The sequence below is a fragment of the Triticum dicoccoides genome, chromosome 2B (assembly GCF_002162155.2).
Source record: "Triticum dicoccoides isolate Atlit2015 ecotype Zavitan chromosome 2B, WEW_v2.0, whole genome shotgun sequence".
NCBI classification, from domain to species: domain Eukaryota; kingdom Viridiplantae; phylum Streptophyta; class Magnoliopsida; order Poales; family Poaceae; genus Triticum; species Triticum dicoccoides.
The window spans coordinates 106,364,321-106,385,645 of NC_041383.1; the positions used below are offsets into that span (position 1 = coordinate 106,364,321).

The 21,325-nt window shown below is 47.3% G+C and overlaps 2 protein-coding genes across 3 annotated transcripts; one reads left to right on the forward strand and one right to left on the reverse strand.

Annotated features, from left to right (window-relative positions):
* The first annotated feature begins 9,911 nt into the window (after positions 1–9,911).
* LOC119362389 (proline-rich receptor-like protein kinase PERK10) lies at positions 9,912–12,765 on the forward strand. Of its 2 annotated transcripts, XM_037627595.1 has the most exons (3): positions 9,912–10,429; positions 10,522–11,207; positions 12,406–12,765. In XM_037627595.1, the coding sequence occupies exons 1-2, from the start codon at positions 9,968–9,970 to the stop codon at positions 10,576–10,578; spliced, it is 519 nt and encodes a 172-aa protein (XP_037483492.1). In that variant the 5' UTR covers positions 9,912–9,967; the 3' UTR covers positions 10,579–11,207; positions 12,406–12,765. The 2 variants fall into 2 exon arrangements, with proteins under 2 accessions (XP_037483492.1, XP_037483491.1); XM_037627594.1 differs by having other exon boundaries at positions 9,912–11,207.
* Positions 12,766–14,164: 1,399 nt separating this feature from the next.
* Positions 14,165–17,858, reverse strand: LOC119362388 (serine/threonine-protein kinase AtPK2/AtPK19-like). Its single transcript, XM_037627592.1, has 7 exons — positions 17,695–17,858; positions 15,712–16,659; positions 15,547–15,629; positions 15,345–15,465; positions 15,086–15,259; positions 14,888–14,992; positions 14,165–14,733 (listed from the first exon to the last, which is right to left on the reverse strand). The coding sequence occupies exons 2-7, from the start codon at positions 16,369–16,371 to the stop codon at positions 14,416–14,418; spliced, it is 1,461 nt and encodes a 486-aa protein (XP_037483489.1). The 5' UTR covers positions 16,372–16,659; positions 17,695–17,858; the 3' UTR covers positions 14,165–14,415.
* Positions 17,859–21,325: the final 3,467 nt, after the last annotated feature.

Genomic DNA, 21,325 nt, shown 5'->3' on the forward strand with positions numbered 1-21,325 from the left:
ACTTAAATGAATAACCGTATTGCAATAAACATGATCAAATCATATTCATGCTCAACGCAAACACCAAATAACATTTATTTAGGTTCAACACTAATCCTGAAAGAATAGGGAGTGTGCGATGATGATCATATCAATCTTGAAACTACTTTCAACACACATCATCACTTCACCCTTAACTAGTTTCTGTTTATTCTGCAACTCCCGTTTCGAGTTACTACTCTTAGCAACTGAACCAGTACCAAATACCGAGGGGTTGCTATAAACACTAGTAAAGCACACATCAAACACCTGTATATCAAATATACCCTTTTTCACTTTGCCATCCTTCTTATCCACCAAATATTTAGGGTAGTTCTGCTTCCAGTGACCATTTCCTTTGCAGTGTAAGCACTCAGTTTCAGGCTTTGGTTCAGCTTTGGGCTTCTTCGTGGGAGAGACAACTTGCTTGTCAATCTACTTGAAGTTCCCCTTTCTTTCCCTTTGCCCTTTTCTTGAAACTAGTGATCTTGTCAACCATCAACACTTGATGCTCTTTCTTGATTTCTACCTTCGTTGATTTCAACATCACGAAGAGCTCGGGAATCATTTTCATCATCCCTTGCATACTATAGTTCATCACGAAGTTCTACTAACTTGGTGATGGTGACTAGAGAATTCTGTCAATCACTATCTTATCTGGAAGATTAACTCCCACTGAATTCAAGCGATTGAAGTACCCAGACAATCTGAGCACATGCTCACTAGTTGAGCGATTCTCCTCCATCTTTTAGCTATAGAACTTGTTGGAGACTTCATATCTCTCAACTCGGGTATTTGCTTGAAATATTAACTTCAATTCCTGGAACATCTCATATGGTCCATGACGTTCAAAACGTCTTTGAAGTCCCGATTCTAAGCCGTTAAGCATGGTGCACTAAACTATCAAGTAGTCATCATATTGAGCTAGCCAGACGTTCATAACTTCTGCATCTGCTCCTGCAATAGGTCTGTCACCTAGCGGCGCATTAAGGACATAATTCTTCTGTGCAGCAATGAGGATTTAACCTCAGATCACGGATCAAATCCGCAACATTGCTACTAACATTTTTTTCAACACAATTTTCTCTAGGAACATATCAAAATAAACACAGGGAAGCAACAACGCGAGCTATTGATCTACAACATGATTTGCAAAATACTACCAGGACTAAGTTCATGATAAATTTAAGTTCAATTTAATCATATTACTTAAGAACTCCCACTTAGATAGACATCCCTCTAATCCTCTAAGTGATCACGTGATCCAAATCAACTAAACCATATCCGATCATCACGTGAGATGGAGTAGTTTCATCGGTGAACATCATTATGTTGATCATATCTACTATATGATTCACGCTCGACCTTTCGGTCTCCGTGTTCCGAGGCCATATCTGCATATGCTAGGCTCGTCAAGTTTAACCTGAGTATTCTGCGTGCGCAACTGTTTTGCACCCGTTGTATTTGAACGTAGAGCCTATCACACCAGATCATCACGTGGTGTCTCAGCACGAAGAACTTTTGCAACGGTGCATACTCAGGGAGAACACTTCTTGATAATTTAGTGAGAGATCATCTTATAATGCTACCGTCAATCAAAGCAAGATAAGATGCATAAAAAGATAAACATCACATGCAATCAATATAAGTGATATGATATGGCCATCATCATCTTGTGCTTGTGATCTCCATCTCCGAAGCACCGTCATGATCACCATCGTCACCGGCGCGACACCTTGATCTCCATCGTAGCATCGTTGTCGTCTCGCCAATCTTATGCTTCCACGACTATCACTACCGTTTAGTAATAAAGTAAAGCATTACATCGCGATTGCATTGCATACAATAAAGCGACAACCATATGGCTCCTGCCAGTTGCCGATAACTTGGTTACAAAACATGATCATCTCATACCATAAAATTCAGCATCATGCCTTGACCATATCACATCACAACATGCCCTGCAAAAACAAGTTAGACGTCCTCTACTTTGTTGTTGCATGTTTTACGTGGCTGCTACGGGCTTAAGTAAGAACCAATCTCACCTACGCATCAAAAACCACAACGATAGTTTGTCAAATAGACTCCGTTTTAACCTTCGCAAGGACCGGGCGTAGCCATACTTGGTTCAACTAAAGTTGGAGAGGCAGTCGCCCGCAAGCCATCTCTGTGCAAAGCACGTCGAGGGAACCGGTCTCGCGTAAGCGTACGCGTAAGGTTGGTCCGGGTCGTCTCGTCCAACAATGCCGCTGAACCAAAATATGACATGCTGGTAGGCAGTATGACTTGTATCGTCCACAACTCACTTGTGTTCTACTCGTGCATATAACATCAACATCATTAACCTAGGCTCGGATGCCACTGTTGGGTTTCGTAGTAATTTCAAAAAAATTTCCTACGCGCACACAGGATCATGTGATGCATAGCAACGAGGGGAGAGTGTTGTCTACGTACCCAACGCAGACCGACTGCGGAAGCGATGACATGACGTAGAGGAAGTAGTCGTACGTCTTCACGATCCAACCGATCAAGCACCGAAACTACGGCACCTCCGAGTTCGAGCACACGTTCAGCCCGATGACGATCCCCGGACTCCGATCCAGCAAAGTGTCGGGGAAGAGTTTCGTCAGCACGACGGCGTGGTGACGATCTTGATGAACTACAGCAGCAGGGCTTTGCCTAAACTCCGCTACAGTATTATCGAGGAATATGGTGGCAGGGGGCACCGCACACGGCTAAGGAATCGATCACGTGGATCAACTTGTGTCAACTTGTGTGTTTAGAGGTGCCCCTGCCTCCGTATATAAAGGATGGAGGAGGAGGAGGCCGGCCAAGGCAAAGGTGCGGCCAGGATAGGGAGTCCTACTAGGACTCCAAGTCCTAGTAGGAGTCCACCAAGAGGGGAGGAAGGGAGAAGGAATAGGAGGAGAAGGAGAGGTGGCCGGCCCCCTTTTCCCTAGTCCAATTCGGACCAAAGGGGAGGGGGGGCGCAGCAGCCTTTTTCCTCTTCCCACTAAAGCCCATCAAGGCCCATTACTTCTCCCGTAACTACCCGGTACTCCGAAAAATACCCGAATCATTCGGAACCTTTCCGATGTCCGAATATAGTCGTCCAATATATCGATCTTTACGTCTCGACCATTTCGAGACTCCTCGTCATGTCCCCGATCTCATCCGGGACTCCGAACTCCTTCGGTACATCAAAATGCATAAACTCATAATATAACTGTCATCGTAACCTTAAGCGTGCGGACCCTACGGGTTCGAGAACAATGTAGACATGACCGAGACATGTCTCCGGTCAATAACCAATAGCGGGACCTGGATGCCCATATTGGCTCCTACATATTCTACGAAGATCTTTATCGGTCAGACCGCATAACAACATACGTTGTTCCCTTTGTCATCGGTATGTTACTTGCCCGAGATTTGATCGTCGGTATCCAATACCTAGTTCAATCTCGTTACCGGCAAGTCTCTTTACTCGTTCCGTAATACATCATCTCACAACTAACATATTAGTTGCAGTGCTTGCAAGGCTTATGTGATGTGCATTACCGAGAGGGCCCAGAGATACCTCTCCGACAATCGGAGTGACAAATCCTAATCTCGAAATACGCCAACCCAACATCGACCATTGGAGACACTTGTAGTACTCCTTTATAATCACCCATTTACGTTGTGACGTTTGGTAGTACCCAAAGTGTTCCTCCGGTAAACGGGAGTTGCATAATCTCATAGTCATAGGAACATGTATAAGTCATGAAGAAAGCAATAGCAACATACTAAACGATCAGGTGCTAAGCTAATGGAATGGGTCATGTCAATCAGATCATTCTACTAATGATGTGACCTCGTTAATCAAATAACAACTCATTGTTCATGGTTAGGAAACATAACCATCTTTGATTAACGAGCTAGTCAAGTAGAGGCATACTAGTGACACTCTGTTTGTCTATGTATTCACACATGTATTATGTTTCCGGTTAATACAATTCTAGCATGAATAATAAACATTTATCATGATATAAGGAAATAAATAATAACTTTATTATTGCCTCTAGGGCATATTTCCTTCAACTACGACCCCAGAAACACTGACGCCCACGAGCGAGGTGGTTCCCGGGCAGTTCATGTCCCCATCAACAGCGCGGTCGGACTTGTTCGATGCCAACAAAAATGGTGGCGATCCACACAGGTTCCGAAGCCCAGGGGGACCTTCTCGAGCCCGTGAGACGATCGCAGCACCCGAGATCAAGAAGCACGAACAGGGCATACGGGCCGCCGAGAAGGCGGACATCCCAACGAAGGCACTTGGTTGCGTCGAGTTCCAAGAGCCGCACGACAGGACCGGGATCATCAAGACCCTCCTACAGGTTTGAGGGGGAGATTGTTGAGTCAAACCTGTCTTCGATGCATGCATGGCTATGCATGCTTGGTTACAGCGGCAGCAGTAGCAGTTACTTAGCCAGGAGGTGGAAATGACATGCAGCTGCATGTCGGCAAGAAAAGCAGTAGCGGCTGCATGCCTTGGTAGTTAAGGAAACTACTAGTAGTAGTAATTTACTATGGTAAAAGCTGAGCAAGCTAGTCGTCAGCAGTGATGTAATTTAGGAGCTTGATGTAAGCTCATACGTATAGTTAGTCGGTTCAGCTACCTATAAAAGGAGCTGCATCCCGGTTGTAAAACTCAGGCCATTCCAATTTCATTACAAGGCATTTCCTCCTTCTAGTACCACCGTGTGTGCTCCAAGCCTCAAGTGCTGTGTACTAGTACTACTACTACTACGTGTGTGTGTGTGATACACTAGTGAGTGTGTGAGTAGTACGTGTGTGTGCTCATCCACCGGTCATCTATCAGTGTACTCGAGTGCTAGCGAGTAGTTCTGGGCTGACAGTAGCCGCCGGGCAGCCTAGTAGATTGTGGTAGAAGTCTTTCAGGATGGTGGCTTTTTGATCATGAGCGTCAAAAACCTGGTCTCGAACTCGAAGCGACGGTATCTGATTCTTACAGAATCGTTGAGAGGCAGAGACGTGAATTCTTTTTTGAATTTTCGTGCCCCCAGATGGTGCGCTTGACCTTAGCACGCTGTCTGATTGCCATCATACGATCTCGGATGGCCCGATGAAGGGAGCGCTTTATGACAGATCGCAGCGAAGCCTCGGCTACTGAGAGGGGGCGAGATTCCTCTTTAGCATCGAGCAGCATAAGAACAGTCTTGCATCTTTGTTCCCTTACTGGAGGGGGTCTAAGGGTTTTAGCCCATTGCTTTAGGCGCGAGCGGCAAGTTTGAAGCATTTGGGCCAGATTGGCAGAGGTGGATGGGCTGGAACTAAGGTACTGGGCGGCAGACTGGGTTATAATACGTCGGCAGGCCGGGTCCAGAGCCCAGGAGCGTTCAAAACGAAAGAGGCGGGAGCGAGGGATGGAGGTAGCTATGGAAACCACTAGTGGAACGTGATCAGAAGTGAGGCGTGGCAGGGAGGTAAGTGAGCAGTTGGGGAAAGAATTGTTCCAAGCTACGTTGAAAAAAGTACGATCGAGGCGTTCTAGAACAGGTGATTCTTGGTTGTTCGACCAGGTGAACTGCCTATCAAGCAGAGGTAATTCCAGTAAAGCGAGATGATCTAGAGTATCATTGAAAAGCGATCCCTCTAAGTGACGAAAATTAGAGTTATTTTTCTCATGGGGGAAGCGAATCAAGTTGAAATCACCTATGACTAACCACGGAGTATTATCCGGAGGAGCAATGCTTTTCAGTTCGTCCAAGAAAACGGTTTTGAGAGATCACACAGTTGGCGCATATACGTTAGTAACCACGAAGGGAAACGGACAAGCGAGAGATTGTAACGTAACAGAGGAGCAGAACGAGTGATTAACATGTGATTGAACAGATAAGGAATTTGTAGAGACAGCTGTGAGAAGCCCCCCAGCGGTGCCACAAGCTGGTAAAAAGCTAGCATCATCAAGAAACGTTGGGAGAAAGGATCTTAGTTTCAGTGGGGAAGGGGCGGACAGCTTCGTTTCTTGTAACAGGAGGAGATTTGGTTTGAGAGAGATTAGTTCAGATAGAACTTCAGTACATTTTCCTTCGTCACCTAAACCTCTTACATTCCATGAACAGGAAGACAAAGAGGAGCTAGACATAAGGCACTACGACAAACACCAACATAAACGAGGAGTACAAGACATGATGAAGCAAACTACTGATACAGACACAGACAGATACAGATAAGCTTGTCGGCGAACACAAGCAGCAGCCAGGCATCTTGAGGCAGAAACACATGGATCACTTGGCCACACCACCAGCAGACGAGGCCACGAGCTCAGCCTCATCCAGAGAAGAGCCACACTCTATTGCCAGAGCGGCGAGAGCACGGGGGGAGCCAGGCTGGACATCCTCGGGGAACAGACGGGCAGAGCGCACAGCATCATCAAAATCTCGAGCAGAGTTGCCAAGCTCAAGGCGTTTGGCTTTTGCCTTGGACGCCTTATCCTGCATAGTCTCTTACTTATACGGCTCCAGTTCAGCGAGCCTAGCACTGCGCCTGATGTGCAGAACAGAGCTGGCACGTCTGCGGCAGGCACGGCCTTTCTTGGCGACGGCCTCATGCACCACAGGGTCAGCCTCCAGATCCAGGACCGGCTGGGGAGGCAGCGCCGGCGCCACCGCAGCCCTAGGATGGCGAGAGTAAACCACCGGAGATGCAACGCGTGGCGCCGTGATCAAGGATGCAGAGGCCTCCGGAGCAGGCGGGGCAGAAGCAGAGACGGGCAGGCAGATTGCCGGAGGCGTGATTAGAGGCAGATCGTGGTGAGCGGAGGGGGGATCGGTCGGCATATGAGCCAGAATGGAGTCCAGAAGCACTGGAGGAGCCACGCCAATCCTGGCAAGGGGGACTTCATCATCAGATGAGCTGAGAGCAAGCTCAACAAAGGCATCAGCGGTGAGAGAGGCGTTTCTTGAGGGAGACGAGGGCGGCCCCTGGGGGAACTCCGGAGAGACAGTGAAAGGGCCAAAAGCAGCCATGGCAGCGGCAGCACACTGAAAGCCAAGAGCAGGGTCCGGTGTAGGGGAGTCCGAATCGGAAGCCGAATCCGAAGCGGAGTCCGAGTCCCTATCCGAAGAAAAGGGGGAAGGGTCGCTCGGGCCGATGCGAGTGACCTTCCCGTGCTCGTGCAGCTGAACCACTAGGATATCAAGGTTAGGAAGCTGGACAGTGAGTCCAGACATAGCAAGGATTGACAGACTATGCTACCTTTGTGATCCTTTGTGACAGGGTATGTTAGTATCTCCTTTTTAGTAGCTTGTGTGAAACCGGGTTATTCTGGCTGTTTGGCGGCTGCATGAATCAGGGTTCAGATAGGAGGTTGAGAAAGAAAAGAGAAGCGCTCGGTGCTGCTGCTGCGTATCTGCTGCAGATTTATCGAGTAGCTGCTGATTGCTGAACGGATTTATCCAGGGAGTGGAGTGCTGCGTAGTAGCTTCTGATTGGTGAACCTGCTGCTTTGCTTCGTGTTTGGTGCTGCCCCTACTCCTCGAACTTCCAAGAAGGGAGAGATGCAAAGAGAGTGCTGGAAATGAAAAGTACTCCCTCTGTCCCATATAAGAACGTTTTTCAAACTGTTTTAGCTTGAAAAAACGTAGAACTGAGGGAGTAGAGTAGACAAGCAGTAAGCTGTAGAATATTTATTGATGATGTAAACTGCTATTAGCCCAAAATTAACTCATACGTTAAAATTAACGTAACACTCCCTACTCAGTGGTTGATCTTGTGAGCATACTTCATCTATGTAAAGATTCCAACGGATTTGTCGTGCGGGTTGGTCGTGTGTCTTAGTGCCTGAACATTGGTCAAAACTCTAGATAGGTCTACCTTGCGAGCCGGCTCATTGCCGCAGCCAGTTTTGCACTATGGTTTTCCTTTCTTGTTTCTAGGTTTCACTTATTTAGGCGAATTGCTTCTCAAATCTTATGAGGTTAGAGGTTAGTTTCAGCTTGTGCAACATCAGTGTTCTAGAAGATGCATCAATCTAGAGAACAGAAACATGTTATGGTAGTACTACTATCAATCAATTTGTAATGACAGATATTGCAGTTGCTTTCTGTCTCCAACTTCTCATTGCCGCAAGTAAATGCAAGATGCAGAAGAATCGATATACATCATACACAGTGGTTCAGTGAATGAACTAGAGCTCGAGGGCGGCTTCAGGTCATGGAGGAACGGCGCGGGCCTGACGTAGGTGAACCCCGCGAAGTTGCCTTGCCCGCCGCTTGTGCCGAAATTGGCGATGCAGGTCAGGCCGGAAGCTCGGCTGGATCTCCCGGGCGTCCAGCTTCCTCCAGTTGATCGGCTTGAACCACTTTGTGCTTCTTTATCTCGTCGCTGCCGCCGGGTCCGGTTCCCAGCCGCTTGCCAGCTTCTTTGTGCAGCAACTGAAACATTGTTATTTTTTTCAGACAAAAACAAGCTGGAAAACATACCCTTTTCAGCAGCGAGTGAGCTTCACTAGTCAAAAACGGAGGAAGCTTCAACTTCTTCTTGCAATCATCTGCTGAACTTTGTCTTTTTCTTTTTTCTTTTCGAAAAACATCCAATCTATTCATCTTCAATCATAAGAGTACAATGAACACCAGAAATAATAAAAATTGCATTCAAATCCGTAGACCACTTAGCGACGACTACAAGCACTGAAACGAGACGAAGGCGCGCCGCCGTCATCGCCCCTTCCTTGCCGTATCCGGGCAAAACCTGTTGTAGTAGACAGTCGGAAAGTTGTCGTGCTAAGACCCAATAGGACCATCGCACTATAACGGTAACCGCGGCCGATGAAGAGTAGCGTAGATCGGAAGGATCCAACCTGAAGACACACGAACGACGAACATATCCGAACAAATCCACCAAGGACAAATCCGTCGGAGACACACCTTCACACGCTCACCGACGATGCTAGATGCACCAGCAGAACGGGGGCTAGAGAGGGAGAACCTTCTTCCATATTCAGGGAGCCGTCATTGTCTCGTCTTCCTGAGCAGGACACGAATCCTAACAAATCACTAAAGCACGTCTAAAAACGGAGCCCTCCACCGGCAAGAGCCGGATCCACCGCGCCCCCATGGCCCTAAGGCCACCGAAGACGAGACGGGCCGACGGGAGGCAGAGAAATCCTAATTAGGAAGGAGGCGGCTGGGTTAAGAGTGTCTTTCGTCCATTGCTAAACTTTGTCTCTGTTCCCGACAAACAGGGGCTGCAAAGAGTAGGAACTATAAGCGACGACATGTTTGCATAAAATAAATCTCCGACGATAAGCTTGACATCCCATGCAAATATGCAACTCAACTTGCCCGTTAGCATTTCAAATAGAAAAATCGATTGATACGGAGATGGGCTTATGACCGAGGCACTGACACTACGATTTGGTCTTATTTTGGCAACTATAATTGGGTGTAATCGTATAAAGGTGAACTCCGACAATATCGGAGTAATAGAGACAATGAATAATGGAGGTCGCCCTTACGGTTATCGGCGGCAGTTTTTGATGATATTTACGTGTGATTTTTCGCATATTATTTTTGAACATGCTCCTAGAAAGACTAATTGTACTGCCCATGGTTTAACCAAATTAGTTAGAAGTAAGATGAGTGTGGGGTGGATGAAAGATTCCACCCACAGAAAATGTTGATACTCTTGTAAAAGATATTATGGTGATTACCTTACAATAAAGATTGATATACAGTAAAAAAACGCCTTTGAAAATCATCATGCAGCAGATGATTTTTTTGAAAAAAAAACAAAGAGAGATTTTGCATGTGTTTGAGGGCGTGGGGAGTTTGTACATTTGCCAAAAGGCCCATCAAAATGTCCAAATTCCAGTCGTAACCGCTGCCTTCCTCTTCCCCAAATCCCGTGCTAACCCAAAATAGGGTTTCTCGCCACCGGCAGCGGGATGGGCCGCAACTCAGCGGAGCACCGCCGTCAGTGCCATCCGCGGCTGCATGCCCCCGAGGATACGGCCTCGCTGCCGATCCCCGACGAGCTCCTCACTGAAATCTTCGTTCGCCTGCCCACCCCAGCCGACCTCGTCCGCGCCTCCGCCGCCTGCGTCTCCTTCCGCCGCGTCGTGGCCGACCGCTCCTTCCTCAGGCAGTTCCGCAAGCTCCACGCCCCGCCCCTCCTCGGCTTCCTCGGTCCGCACACCGGCTTCGACCCCGCCGAGCCGCCTCACCCCTCCGGCCCTCCGCGTCTGCGGCCAGCGCCATCGCCCTCGCCGCCGACTTCTCCTTCTCGTTCCTTCCGGCCCCCGACCCCGCTCACCACTGGGTTGTCTGGGACGTCCGCGACGGCCGGGTACTCCTCCGCGGAATGCCCCTGGAACAGAGACGGTGGTGTGCGACCCTTTGCACCGGAGGTACCTCATGCTTCCCTCAATCCCTGACGACCTTGCAGCTAGCGTGGAGGGGCCACGCCCACATTCATGCGAGATTTTCCTTGTTCCTGAAGGCGGCGATGAGGACGATGAGCCAACAACAACCGCTGAAGAGACGGCATTCAGGGTGATCTGGATGGGGCACTGTGAAGATAAGCTCATCACCTATGTCTTTTCTTCCAGCACCAGACAATGGCAAGCCATTCGATCCCTTACCTGGACCGATTTGTCAGCTGGCTCGCTATCATCGACAGAGACGGCACCCTTCTGCCGGCGCCAATACGCGTATGGCTACTTTTACTGGCTGCCAAATTCCAAGCACACAATAAAAATGTTGGTGCTCAACACCCGTAAGATGGAGTTCTCCGTTGCTGAACCCCCAACCGAACCCAAAGTTTGTTACAGACATATAACCATGGTGGAGGCAGGAGAAGGCAGGCCTGGGCTGGTTGTCCTTACATACGCCCACGTGGCCACATTTATACCATTTGGAGAAACAATAATGGGAGTTCCCGCCAATGGCAAAAGGATAAGGTAATCCCACCCTCACCGGGATCTGGGTACGTGCTCAGACAGTCGATGGGGACACATTTGCTTTTGAATCACTGGGGATGCTCATCCTTCGACGAAGAGTTATGCACGGACTTGTGCATGTTGGACATGAAGACGTTACAGATTGAGAGAGTGTGTGCTTCCACAGTGCAAAGCTTCGCATATAGCAACCATCCACCATCGTTGTCGTCACTGACAATATCAAATGGTAAACTCTCTGTTGCTTGCTCTTCATTCTCCTCACATATAGCTTGTCTGATGCTTGGTAGTTGGCTATGTTCACTGATTCTCATTTACACGTCTCGTAGTTGTTAATTCTTTTGTGCTTGTGATAGAGCTGATCGATCAGGCTTAGGAACATTATTGTGATTTGTTTGTTAGTCTGTCCTAAATGCTACTTTAATAGGACACAAGAAAAGATGTTGAACATGACGAGTACCATTTTGGAGGCATCATGGATTCATAAAAAACGCTAGAGCACGATTATCATTTTGGCGAAAATTGTTGTCGTCGTCAAGCTAATCTAGAAGGAATACAAGTCTAAAATTATTTTCACTTCCGGATTGTTTCAACTTGGAAACAATCGTTGCAGGTAGCAGGAGTTTATTTATCTCTTTTGATAGATATAATGAGACAGAGAAGTCGCGTTTTGTTCATCTTTACACCTACAAATCCATTTATCATAATGACTCCAGATAAATATAAGTAGGCATAGCTGGTATGGTTGCAAATAAACACCCAAGCAATTTCTACCACTAATGCATCTCCTGTGTATATTGTGAGTATAATTGAAGGGGCGAGCTTGATTAATTTCTCGAGGGTGTTGCCATGCAAATAGCGAAAATTGACTGTCAAGATAAATTAGATGCAGGGCAACCATGTTTTTACATAGTTTAAAGTTTTGAACTTGTTGCCTATCGTTCATGGCGCATGCTGAATGCAAGTAGTTTTTTGATTGTCACTACATAGACCTGAGTTTCTATTCCTAGAAACTTGGTACGCTACTAGGTAATTTATTAAGTCCTGCACGAGAAGCCACCATTTCTTTTATGACTTCTAAGTTCTGCTGTGATCATTTCTAAATGATTGCATGCCTTTGTGTTGTTATGTATTTACTCTTGTGCTGCAAATTACAATGTTAAAAAAACAAAATTGAATGTTTGAGGTCAATACTGCTAACTGGAACATTGGGGAAAAGAGTTCCAGACGATTTTCCATGCATCATGTTGTGTTGTTTGGTTCAAGACCTTAATATTTTATCTCAGCTATTCTGCTAGCTTCTTCATGTGTTTCCTCCTAAGTAATTTTCCAACTTGTTACCCAATATAAAGACCAAGGTTTATTCCTTTTAGCTAACAAGTTTCTGAAGATCTGAACTTTTGGTGTGCATAATTTCGACAAATCAGACGGTTATTGAGGAGGAGGTAATGGAACAAGGCGCGGAGACGCTGTAAGCTGAAGGGCGCGTAGATGGCCATCACGATGAGAGTACTGCCGATCATGCGGATGCTGGAGGTCAGGCTGATGTGTTGAGGGTTGGAGATGGTGCCTATTAAGGCTGTGCTGCAACTTGAAAATAGGCTCGTGGTATGTATGTAGTAGGGTGCTTTTGCTTGTAATATGGTATGTATGTGTTGATGGTGTGACTGCTACATAAGGTGGTGAGAGCATAATAGATGTTTATTTTCTGTGCAATTAGTATGCTGATTAAGGCTCTGTACTAGTGTCCGTCAAAAAAATTAGTGAGGTATTTGGAATTAATGTAAAAAGGCAAGATGTTTTGTTAAAAGTCAATTTGCTCTGTTCTGCTAAATTGTGTTGAATCAGGTTGCTAGTTTATTTGAATATCAATACGTTGTTTCACAAATCAGAGCCAAGCTCCGATGACAGTAGTAGTGTGTGTTTTGAATGTGCATCGTGTCTTCAGAGAGATGCCATTTTACCTATCTTGTTTTAGAACGCTCAGGCCATGCTTTGTGCTGGTGACATACAGATTATGATAATCGAGCTTTTCTAGCATGTTTTTGCCTATTCAACATGGCTGCCTGGAGGACTTTCCCTACCCTATTAGGTAATTTTTTAATTCCTGCAAGACTATTTCAAGTGCAAGGAACTTGAACCGGAAAAAAGAGAGGCACTTTTCCTACCTTTTCGCGTTAACGGGGAGCAGTCAGGTAAGGAACTGGAAACCGGCTAACCTTACTTTCAGAAAAACTAGTAAGTACTGAAACTGACCCTATTTAAGATCTTGAATTTCATTCAAACTTAGGCCGTTTTGAATTGGCATAGCTTGACCTGTGAACTCTCAGCGAAGGTACCGTTTCTTTTTATGGCTCTGAAGTTTTCCATGATCCATGTATTCCAGCCTGTACTGGGATGCACAACGAGAAACACATGAAAGCAAGTATTTGATGTTATTAGACAAAAGTGCCGTTTCTTTTTATGGCTCCTAAGTTTTCCATGACTCACACCCCCTTATCTTCACCTGCGTTTGTTTGGGCCATGAATTCCAACCTGTAGTTTAATTCACAGCGAGAAACGCATTAAAGCAAGTATTTGATGTTATTGATATTTCTGTTGAGGTCAATATTATTATGTCAGTATGGCAGTAGGCAAGAAGATTCTGGAGGTTGATTCTCCATGTGTTGTACTCCCTCCGTTCCTAAATATTTGTCTTTTTAGATATTTCAAATAGACTATTACATACGGATGTATATGGACATATTTTAGAGTGTAGATTCACTCATTTTGCTCTGTATGTAGTCACTTGTTGAAATCTCTAGAAAGACAAGTATTTAGGAATGGAGGAAGTATGTGCTTCGATTTGAGCCCTGGTATGGTCTAAATGCTGTCCAAATGGTTCTGGGAAACTTTTGAGAGATCCATGTATCGATAGGACTGTGGGTAGGAAGAGTTATGAAGGTTCATTCTCCAGCAAATTCTGAAACAATTCCACAAATTGAAGCGCAGATATATAACCAATCTGGGAAACTTTCAGCTAACGGGAACCATTGGTTTGAGATTCATGCTTCCGAACGTTTAGCTTCAAAATTTGACTGAATTTTAACAGAAATTTCAAAGTTTCCAAACATATTACAAAAAAATCCCAGAAACTGAAGAATGCATAGATGATTAATCTGAGAAAGTTTCAGCTCACGTCGATCATTGGTTTCAGAAATTCATGCTTCTCAACTTTCAGCTTCAAAATCTGACTGGATTTGGTTAGTACTCTACCAATCCGTACTGACAGATATTGTTAGTTGCTTTCTGTCTCCAACTTTCTCATTGCCGCAAGTAATGCAAGATGCAGAAGAATCGATATACATCATACAAGCCATAGAACACAGTAGTTCAGTGAATAAACTAGATCAAAATTGCGCGCACCCGTTTCGGGTGCACTGAGCGAGTCTTACAACCTAGCTAGAGCTCGAGGGCGGCTTCAGGTCATGGAGGAACGGCGCGGGCCTGACGTAGGTGAACCCCGCGAAGTTGCCTTGCCCGCCGCCGGCGGTGACGGGGGTGGCGGCCGGGGAGTCCAGCACGGGCGTGTTGGTCCAGCACACGTCGAAGTTGGCGATGCAGGTCAGGCCAGCGACGTCGGGCCGGAAGCTCGGCTTGATCTCCCGGGCGTCCAGCTTCCTCCAGTTGATCGGCTTGAACCACTTGTGCCTCTTTATCTCGTCGCTGCCGCCGGGTCCGGTTCCCAGCCGCTTGCCGGCTTCTTTGTGCAGCAACTGCAATATTGTTTTTTTTTCAGATAAAATAGTTAAGCTGCCAATTTGCTCCCATGCTGTTTTTGTTTTGTTTGGAAAGACCTCTACATGGTACTATATGTGCTATGAGTTACTCCTACAAGAATAATGAAATCAAACAAGCCGGAAAACGTACTCCTTTCAGCAGCGAGTGGGCTTCGCTAGTCAAAAACGGAGGAAGCTTCAACTTCTCCTTCACTATCTTCTGCTGAACTTTGTCTCTGTTCCCGACAAACGGGGGCTGCAAAGAGTAGGAAGTTATAAGCCATGACACGTCTGCACAGAAAACCTCTCGGATGATAAGCTTGACATCCCATGCAAATATGCAACTCACCTTGCCCGTCAGCATTTCAAACAGGAGGATTCCTACACTCCACCAATCTGCGGCCTTATCATGCCCCTGGCCCTGAATAATTTCAGGGGCCATATACTCGAGAGTGCCACACATCGAGTTTGATCGGGTGTTCTCACGGAATTCTTTCGCAAGGCCAAAGTCAGTTAGCATGGCCTATAACAGCGGCACAAGCAAATAGATGTCAGATGACTGAAGACGAGACAAAACGGGATTGTTGGCTGCAACAAAGAATTCTTACATGGCCTTCAGCATCCAATAGGATGTTCTCGGGCTTAAGATCTCTATGCATAATCCCATTAGCATGGAGGTGGGCTACAGCAGATATAATCTCAGCCGTATAGATTCGTGCAAGTTCCTCCCTGTTAATATGAAAGGGTTTAGTTTAAAGGCATGTGCAGCTATCTTTTGGCAAACAAAATTACTAACAAGTGAAACAGCACCTAAATAATCCTTGCTTGTAGAGCTGAAAGAAGAGATGCCCCCCGTTTACGAAGTCCAGGACAAGGTAAAGTCGATATTTGGTCTGCACAGGCAAACTGTTTGAATATTTGTACCAAGATATGAACGCCAACGTAGAGATGACAATATGTATACAAATGACCTACCTGAAAGGAGTACCTCAGCTGCACTACATAAGGATGGTCAACTTTTGTCAGTATGTCTCTTTCAGCTTTCATGTACTCGGAATGGTTTTTCTCCAGTATCTTGTCCTTCCTCATAACTTTCATTGCATATATTTCTGAAGTACCCTTCTTTCTCACCTGAAAGACTTTGCCAAATGCCCCTTGGCCTACAAGCTTCAAGATTTCAAAGTCATCAAGCCCAACACCCTCATCCTCAGTCACGGCATCACCAAACTCTTCATCACTGAACTGCTCTAGGTTAAGTTCCTTTTCTTCTGTGGTGTGGCCTACAAGTTCTGATGATCCATCTGCTATGTTTAGAGTGAGCTTGCCAAGTCCCAAAGAGCAGCTAACAAGTGATGATGGACCAACAAGAGAATGTGACCGCTTGAAGATGACCGCAGGATCATTATAAACCTCCTCAGGGGACTCAACAGGAGCTGCAGGGCTCTCTGGATCAACAACACAAAGTTCTGTTGCTGTCTCGACTGGACTGGAACCAAAAACATCAGAGAAATCATATTCAGCATTTTCAGAGGAGACAACACCCGGGGGGTCCATGGGGAGAATTGTCTTTGTAGTAAAGAGCTTGGGTCCTTGTGCAAGCTTTACTGCCAGAGAGGATGTCTGAGAAAAAACCATCTATCAAAGGCCAATGCAGCCGAGTATGGCAGCTCCAGGGCAAGTCTCAACTTACTGAAACTAATGACTCCTGCTACATTGCATTCTCAAGTAGGCTCGCTCCACAATTTCCAAGGATGTAAAATGATGTACTGCTGTGAACAGAGAGGCCTTGAACAAGTTGAAGTTTCCACTATGAATTGCCCAAGTACCCTGCGAAAAGGCGGATCAAAACGATGCTGCTGTTCCCTGCTGAATATGACTTGCTTGATGCCAGTGTTGTTCTTCCTGGACTCGTGAAGCAGAAATCTAAAGCGGACACAGAACAGATAAATCGTCAGTCTCATCTAGTATTGGAAGAAATCTAAAAAGGAAAGCAACATTTGCAGGACAAGTATTGGATAGGGATACCCTGTGCAAACGACCAATATCTTCTGTAGGGGAATCTATAAGAACATGGTACAAACGGTTACTGTCAGTTCTAAGAATATTTGTCTTGCTAGGATTTAAACCTTCACTGACACCAGAAGCAATCATGTGTTGCAGGAAAACTGTCTCTCGACATCGACAAAACTAAAGGACAATCAGTTGACTACTGGCAGGATCTCAGTTCGCATCACCGACTGTCAGCACCTCTCACTGGCCTCATTTGAATCTCCCACACAGCAATCAGCAAGGAAGAAGCCAGCAGATGACTCTGCGGCTTCATCATTTACAGAAATCTAAGCTGCATCACTGCATCACCAGCAGTTCGAGCATCTTGCACGCCCTCAAACATCCTGAACAGTGTGCATAGTGTACTAAACTCCTAGCACAGGGAACCTAAAGCTTTGCGATCTAGCAATGAGATAAGATTTCTAGAAAGTTACTTCCAGTGGATTCTTAGAGCACAAAGGCATACTACGTGCTTTCTAAAAGCAGGACAGTGTGCCTTTAGACCAAAATTGTACTTCCAAATTCTAGCATCCTAGCCACGCTATGTTCAACACCTCGAAATCAGCTCTAACATCGGCATTCTTTTGCTTGATAACCAATGGATTCCCGACATAGATCGAACTCCACCACACTAACACGGAGAGACTAAAAGACACGCTCCTCTTTCCCCGCTCGAGCTCGACCAAATCGAGATCGTTGCAAGGAAGCAATCGCCGTTAGAAACCACAAGATCCTCACTGGGAAGCGAGAAAGTGAACCAATCCAGCGGATAAACCCAGATCGAGGAACCGAAGCGCGGGATCAATCTATCTGCTCTCTCTCACTTCCCGCGAGCGCTGCGTCCGTCAGTTAATCGTAATTCAGATAAGAGGTGGGGTCAAGACGCGGGGTGCGGGTGCGGGAGCTCACCTTCCGTGGTTTGCGGGTTCCGCCGAGGTGCGAGCGGTGCCGTCGACGCCCCGGCGAGCTACGCTCCCGGCGGACGGGCGCGGCGGGGGGCGAGGGGCGCGGTTGGTGGAGCGAAGTGTGCGGGTCTGGACTCTGGAGGAGGAGGGGAAAGGCGAGGGGCGACGGTGGGACACACAGCGCGGGCGCCGCGTCCGGTCAACTAACTACACGGGCTGGGGGCCTGGGTGAGGCCCACTTCCAGTGGGTGGTTAGTTATGGTCAGATTAGCCGCGCCGCCGGGTAGGTCCCTCGTGTAAGGGGGAAACAAGGATTTCCCGCGAATTGGATATGCTTGAGTTGTCACTGCCAACATGGGTAAAGCAAAAGCATATCCATTGTCTCGAATTCCAGCCGTTGGATCTGAGACAAGTGAACCACAATTGAGCACCCCCCCCCCTTCTCCCCGCAACCGCACACGACTGCCTACGATGTTGCCACTTGCCCTCTCCCCGCATCGTAATGGCGCGCTCGTTTACAATTTCTCACCTCCTCTGTCTTTGACACGTATGCAGACACACCTACAGCATAGTCTTCAGGGGTAGTCTCCGTGACTTTCACTCATCTGTAAGGCCTACCAAGATGATTTCATCCTCTACCGTGTGCGCCTACCAACCGATCACCAGGGTGATGTCGAAGTCTAGCTCTCATTTGTGTGAGTGAGTTGTAATGTGCTCGTGAGCTTAGGTTTTCTCATCTCACTTGTGTGTGCGCTATGTACATAAAACCTTGCCTCTGAAAGCCTTACATATCTGATTTACGTGGCACAAAAGACCATTGTAACTTTTATAAGTTATTATATAGTACTTAAATTTTGGATAGGAACTAGCATGGAGGTAACATAAAACATAAAACCTTTAATCACCCATGTAGAATCTCATCCAATCTAAGCCAGACTTGGCCAATCCCCCCCCCCCCCTAAACTTCCACGAACACGCCCACGGACGCGACCACATACTACGCCGGACGACCCCTCATATTGGTTGTCGGACAGGCACACTCCTCAAACTGAAACCCTCAAATTCATGCATATCCATGCACGTCCATGATACACATGAATATCACACGTAAATAACAAATCATTGGTAGCAAAAATACATAGTTCGAACATGAAAAAAGTGCATTTCATTAGCTTTTGTTGTGGGCCCACATATGCCCTATACGATCATTGAATTATTATGTGTGCATCTGAATATCTTGAAGATTCTGATGCATTTGTAGAAAATTGATAAGCTGACCTTCGTCTTGTTGTTCCGGGATGTTGACTTGTTCTCCAGGTTTGCTAAAATCATGGGTTCGGGCTACCCCTTCACCTCATCCTTGGCAATCATATTCTAGGAGATGACACAACATGTCATTAGCTGTCATAGAGTCTCTAATTCCCACATCATTGCAACTCCATGAACAATTCCCCTACGAGCTTGGAGTACCCCGAATGCCTTCTCCACATCCTTCCTATCTGCTTCTTGCATTGTTGCAAAGTGGATTTGTTTGTTTCCGCAGGGATTAGATATGGTCTTCACAAATGCCGCCCACTGAGGATAGAAACCATCGGCAAGGTAGTTCCTGCCGGACTCAGGGCTCCGCGGACCCAAGAAAGGTTTGAACTCTGGGGCGTGTGCGAAGAATTCAACCTCTCTGGCCAACCAACACGTCGCCCTACAGCCTTGCTCGAGGAACAGGAAAGAAGATGAACACGACAGTTTTACCCAGGTTCGGGCCACCTTGCGGTGTAAGACCCTACTCCTGCTTTGTGGTGGATTAGCCTCGCAAGGGGCTGAGGATGAACAAGTACAAGAGATGAACAACCTCACGAGGTCTGCTCTGGTGAGGAAATGAGTCGAGAGGTTCGGATCGACCGGATCCCCCTCTATGGTCGTGACTGAGGGAGTCCTGGATTAGGGGGTATCCGGACAGCCGGATTATATACTTTGTCCGGACTATTGGATCGTGAAGATACAAGACTCAAGACTCCGTCCCGTGTCCGGATGGGACTCTCCTTTGCGTGGAAGACAAGCTTGGCGATTCGGATATTATATTTACTTCTTTGTAACCAACTCCATGTAAACCCTAGCCCCCTCCGGTGTCTATATAAACCGGAGGGTTTAGTCCTTAGAGGGACGATCACAATCATAATCATCATAGGCTAGCTTCTAGGGTTTAGCCTCTACGATCTCGTGGTAGATCAACTTTTGTACTACTCATATCATCAATATCAATCAAGCAGGAAGTAGGGTTTTTACCTCCATCGAGAGGGCCCGAACCTGGGTAAAACATTGTGTTCCTTGCCTCCTGTTACCATCAGCCTTAGACGCACAGATCGGGACCCCCTACCCGAGATCCGCCGGTTTTGACACCGACATTGGTGCTTTCATTGAGAGTTCCTCTGTGTCATTGCTGCAAGGCCTGATGGATCCTTCAATCATCAACAATAACGCGGTCCAGGGTGAGACTTTTCTCCCCAGACAGATCTTCGTGTTCGGCGGCTTCGCACTGCAGGCCAATTTGCTTGGCCATCTGGAGCAGATCGACAGCTACGCCCCTGGCCACCAGGTCAGGTTCGGAAACTTGAACTACACGGCCGATATCCGTGGAGACTTGATCTTCAACGGATTCGGGCCTGCGCCAAGAGCGCCGGACAGTCACGACGAGCACGGCTTAGACCTGCTGTCAGACAATGCTCGGGATATCGCCCCTGCAAGAGCCCCGGACCTAAATCCGGAGCAGATTGCGTCGCCCGAGGACGGGTGGATGGACTCCGCACCAGAGGCCGCACACTCATCGGCGATAGACCGAACACAAACTTCACCCCCAAGGAAGCCTATGACATCGGACCCCCGGACTCGTATCCGGCTGCAGGTTCCAGTCCGCGCACTCCCGAGCCCGCCGAAGCTGGTGGGGCTCCGGTAATGGAGTTTACCACTGCGGATATCTTCCAAAACTCGCCCTTTGGCAACGTGCTGAACTCGTTAAAATCTCTCTCTTTGTCAGGAGGCTCTTGGCCGAACTATGTCCGGCTTGAGTGGGAAGCAGGCGACGAAGGAATTCGTTGCCCACCCACCACCCACTTCATTGCCACGGTCGATGATTTAACCGACGTGCTTGACTTCGACTCCGAAGACATCGACGGTATGGACGACGATGCAGGAGAAGAACAGGAACCACCGCTCACGGGGCGGTGGACAGCCACCTCCTCATATGATATATACATGGTGGACACTCCGAAGGAAACCAATGGCGATGAGGCAATGGAGGATAACCCCTCAGGGAAGAAAGCAAAGCATGGGCGTCGTCGGTGCCGCTCCAAGCCCCACCACAGAAATACCGGCACAGGAGACGAAAACAATCCGGATGGTGCCAAAGATGAATACAACCTTGATCAGCCTGCCTTCGAGCAGGCCGAGCAGGAAGATGGGCAGGTCAGCCTAGACGAACAGGCGACGGATGGATATCCGGAGAAGGACAACTACATGCCCCCTCCAAAGACGAGATTAGCCTCGGCGACGATGAGTTCGGCGTGCCTGAGGACCCCGTGGAGTAGGAGCGCTTCAAGCGCCGACTTATGGCCACTGCAAGGAGCCTAAAAAAGAAGCAG

Coding starts and splice junctions, on each gene's coding strand:
- LOC119362389 (XM_037627594.1), top strand. CDS start 10,017: ATGCCCCCGAGGATACGGCCTCGCTGCCGATCCCCGACGAGCTCCTCA.
- LOC119362388 (XM_037627592.1), bottom strand. CDS start 16,371: ATGGTTTTTTCTCAGACATCCTCTCTGGCAGTAAAGCTTGCACAAGGA. Junction 15,630..15,711: donor AGCTGAGGTACTCCTTTCAG/GTAGGTCATTTG, acceptor TTGCCTGTGCAG/ACCAAATATCGACTTTACCT. Junction 14,993..15,085: donor TTGAAATGCTGACGGGCAAG/GTGAGTTGCATA, acceptor TACTCTTTGCAG/CCCCCGTTTGTCGGGAACAG.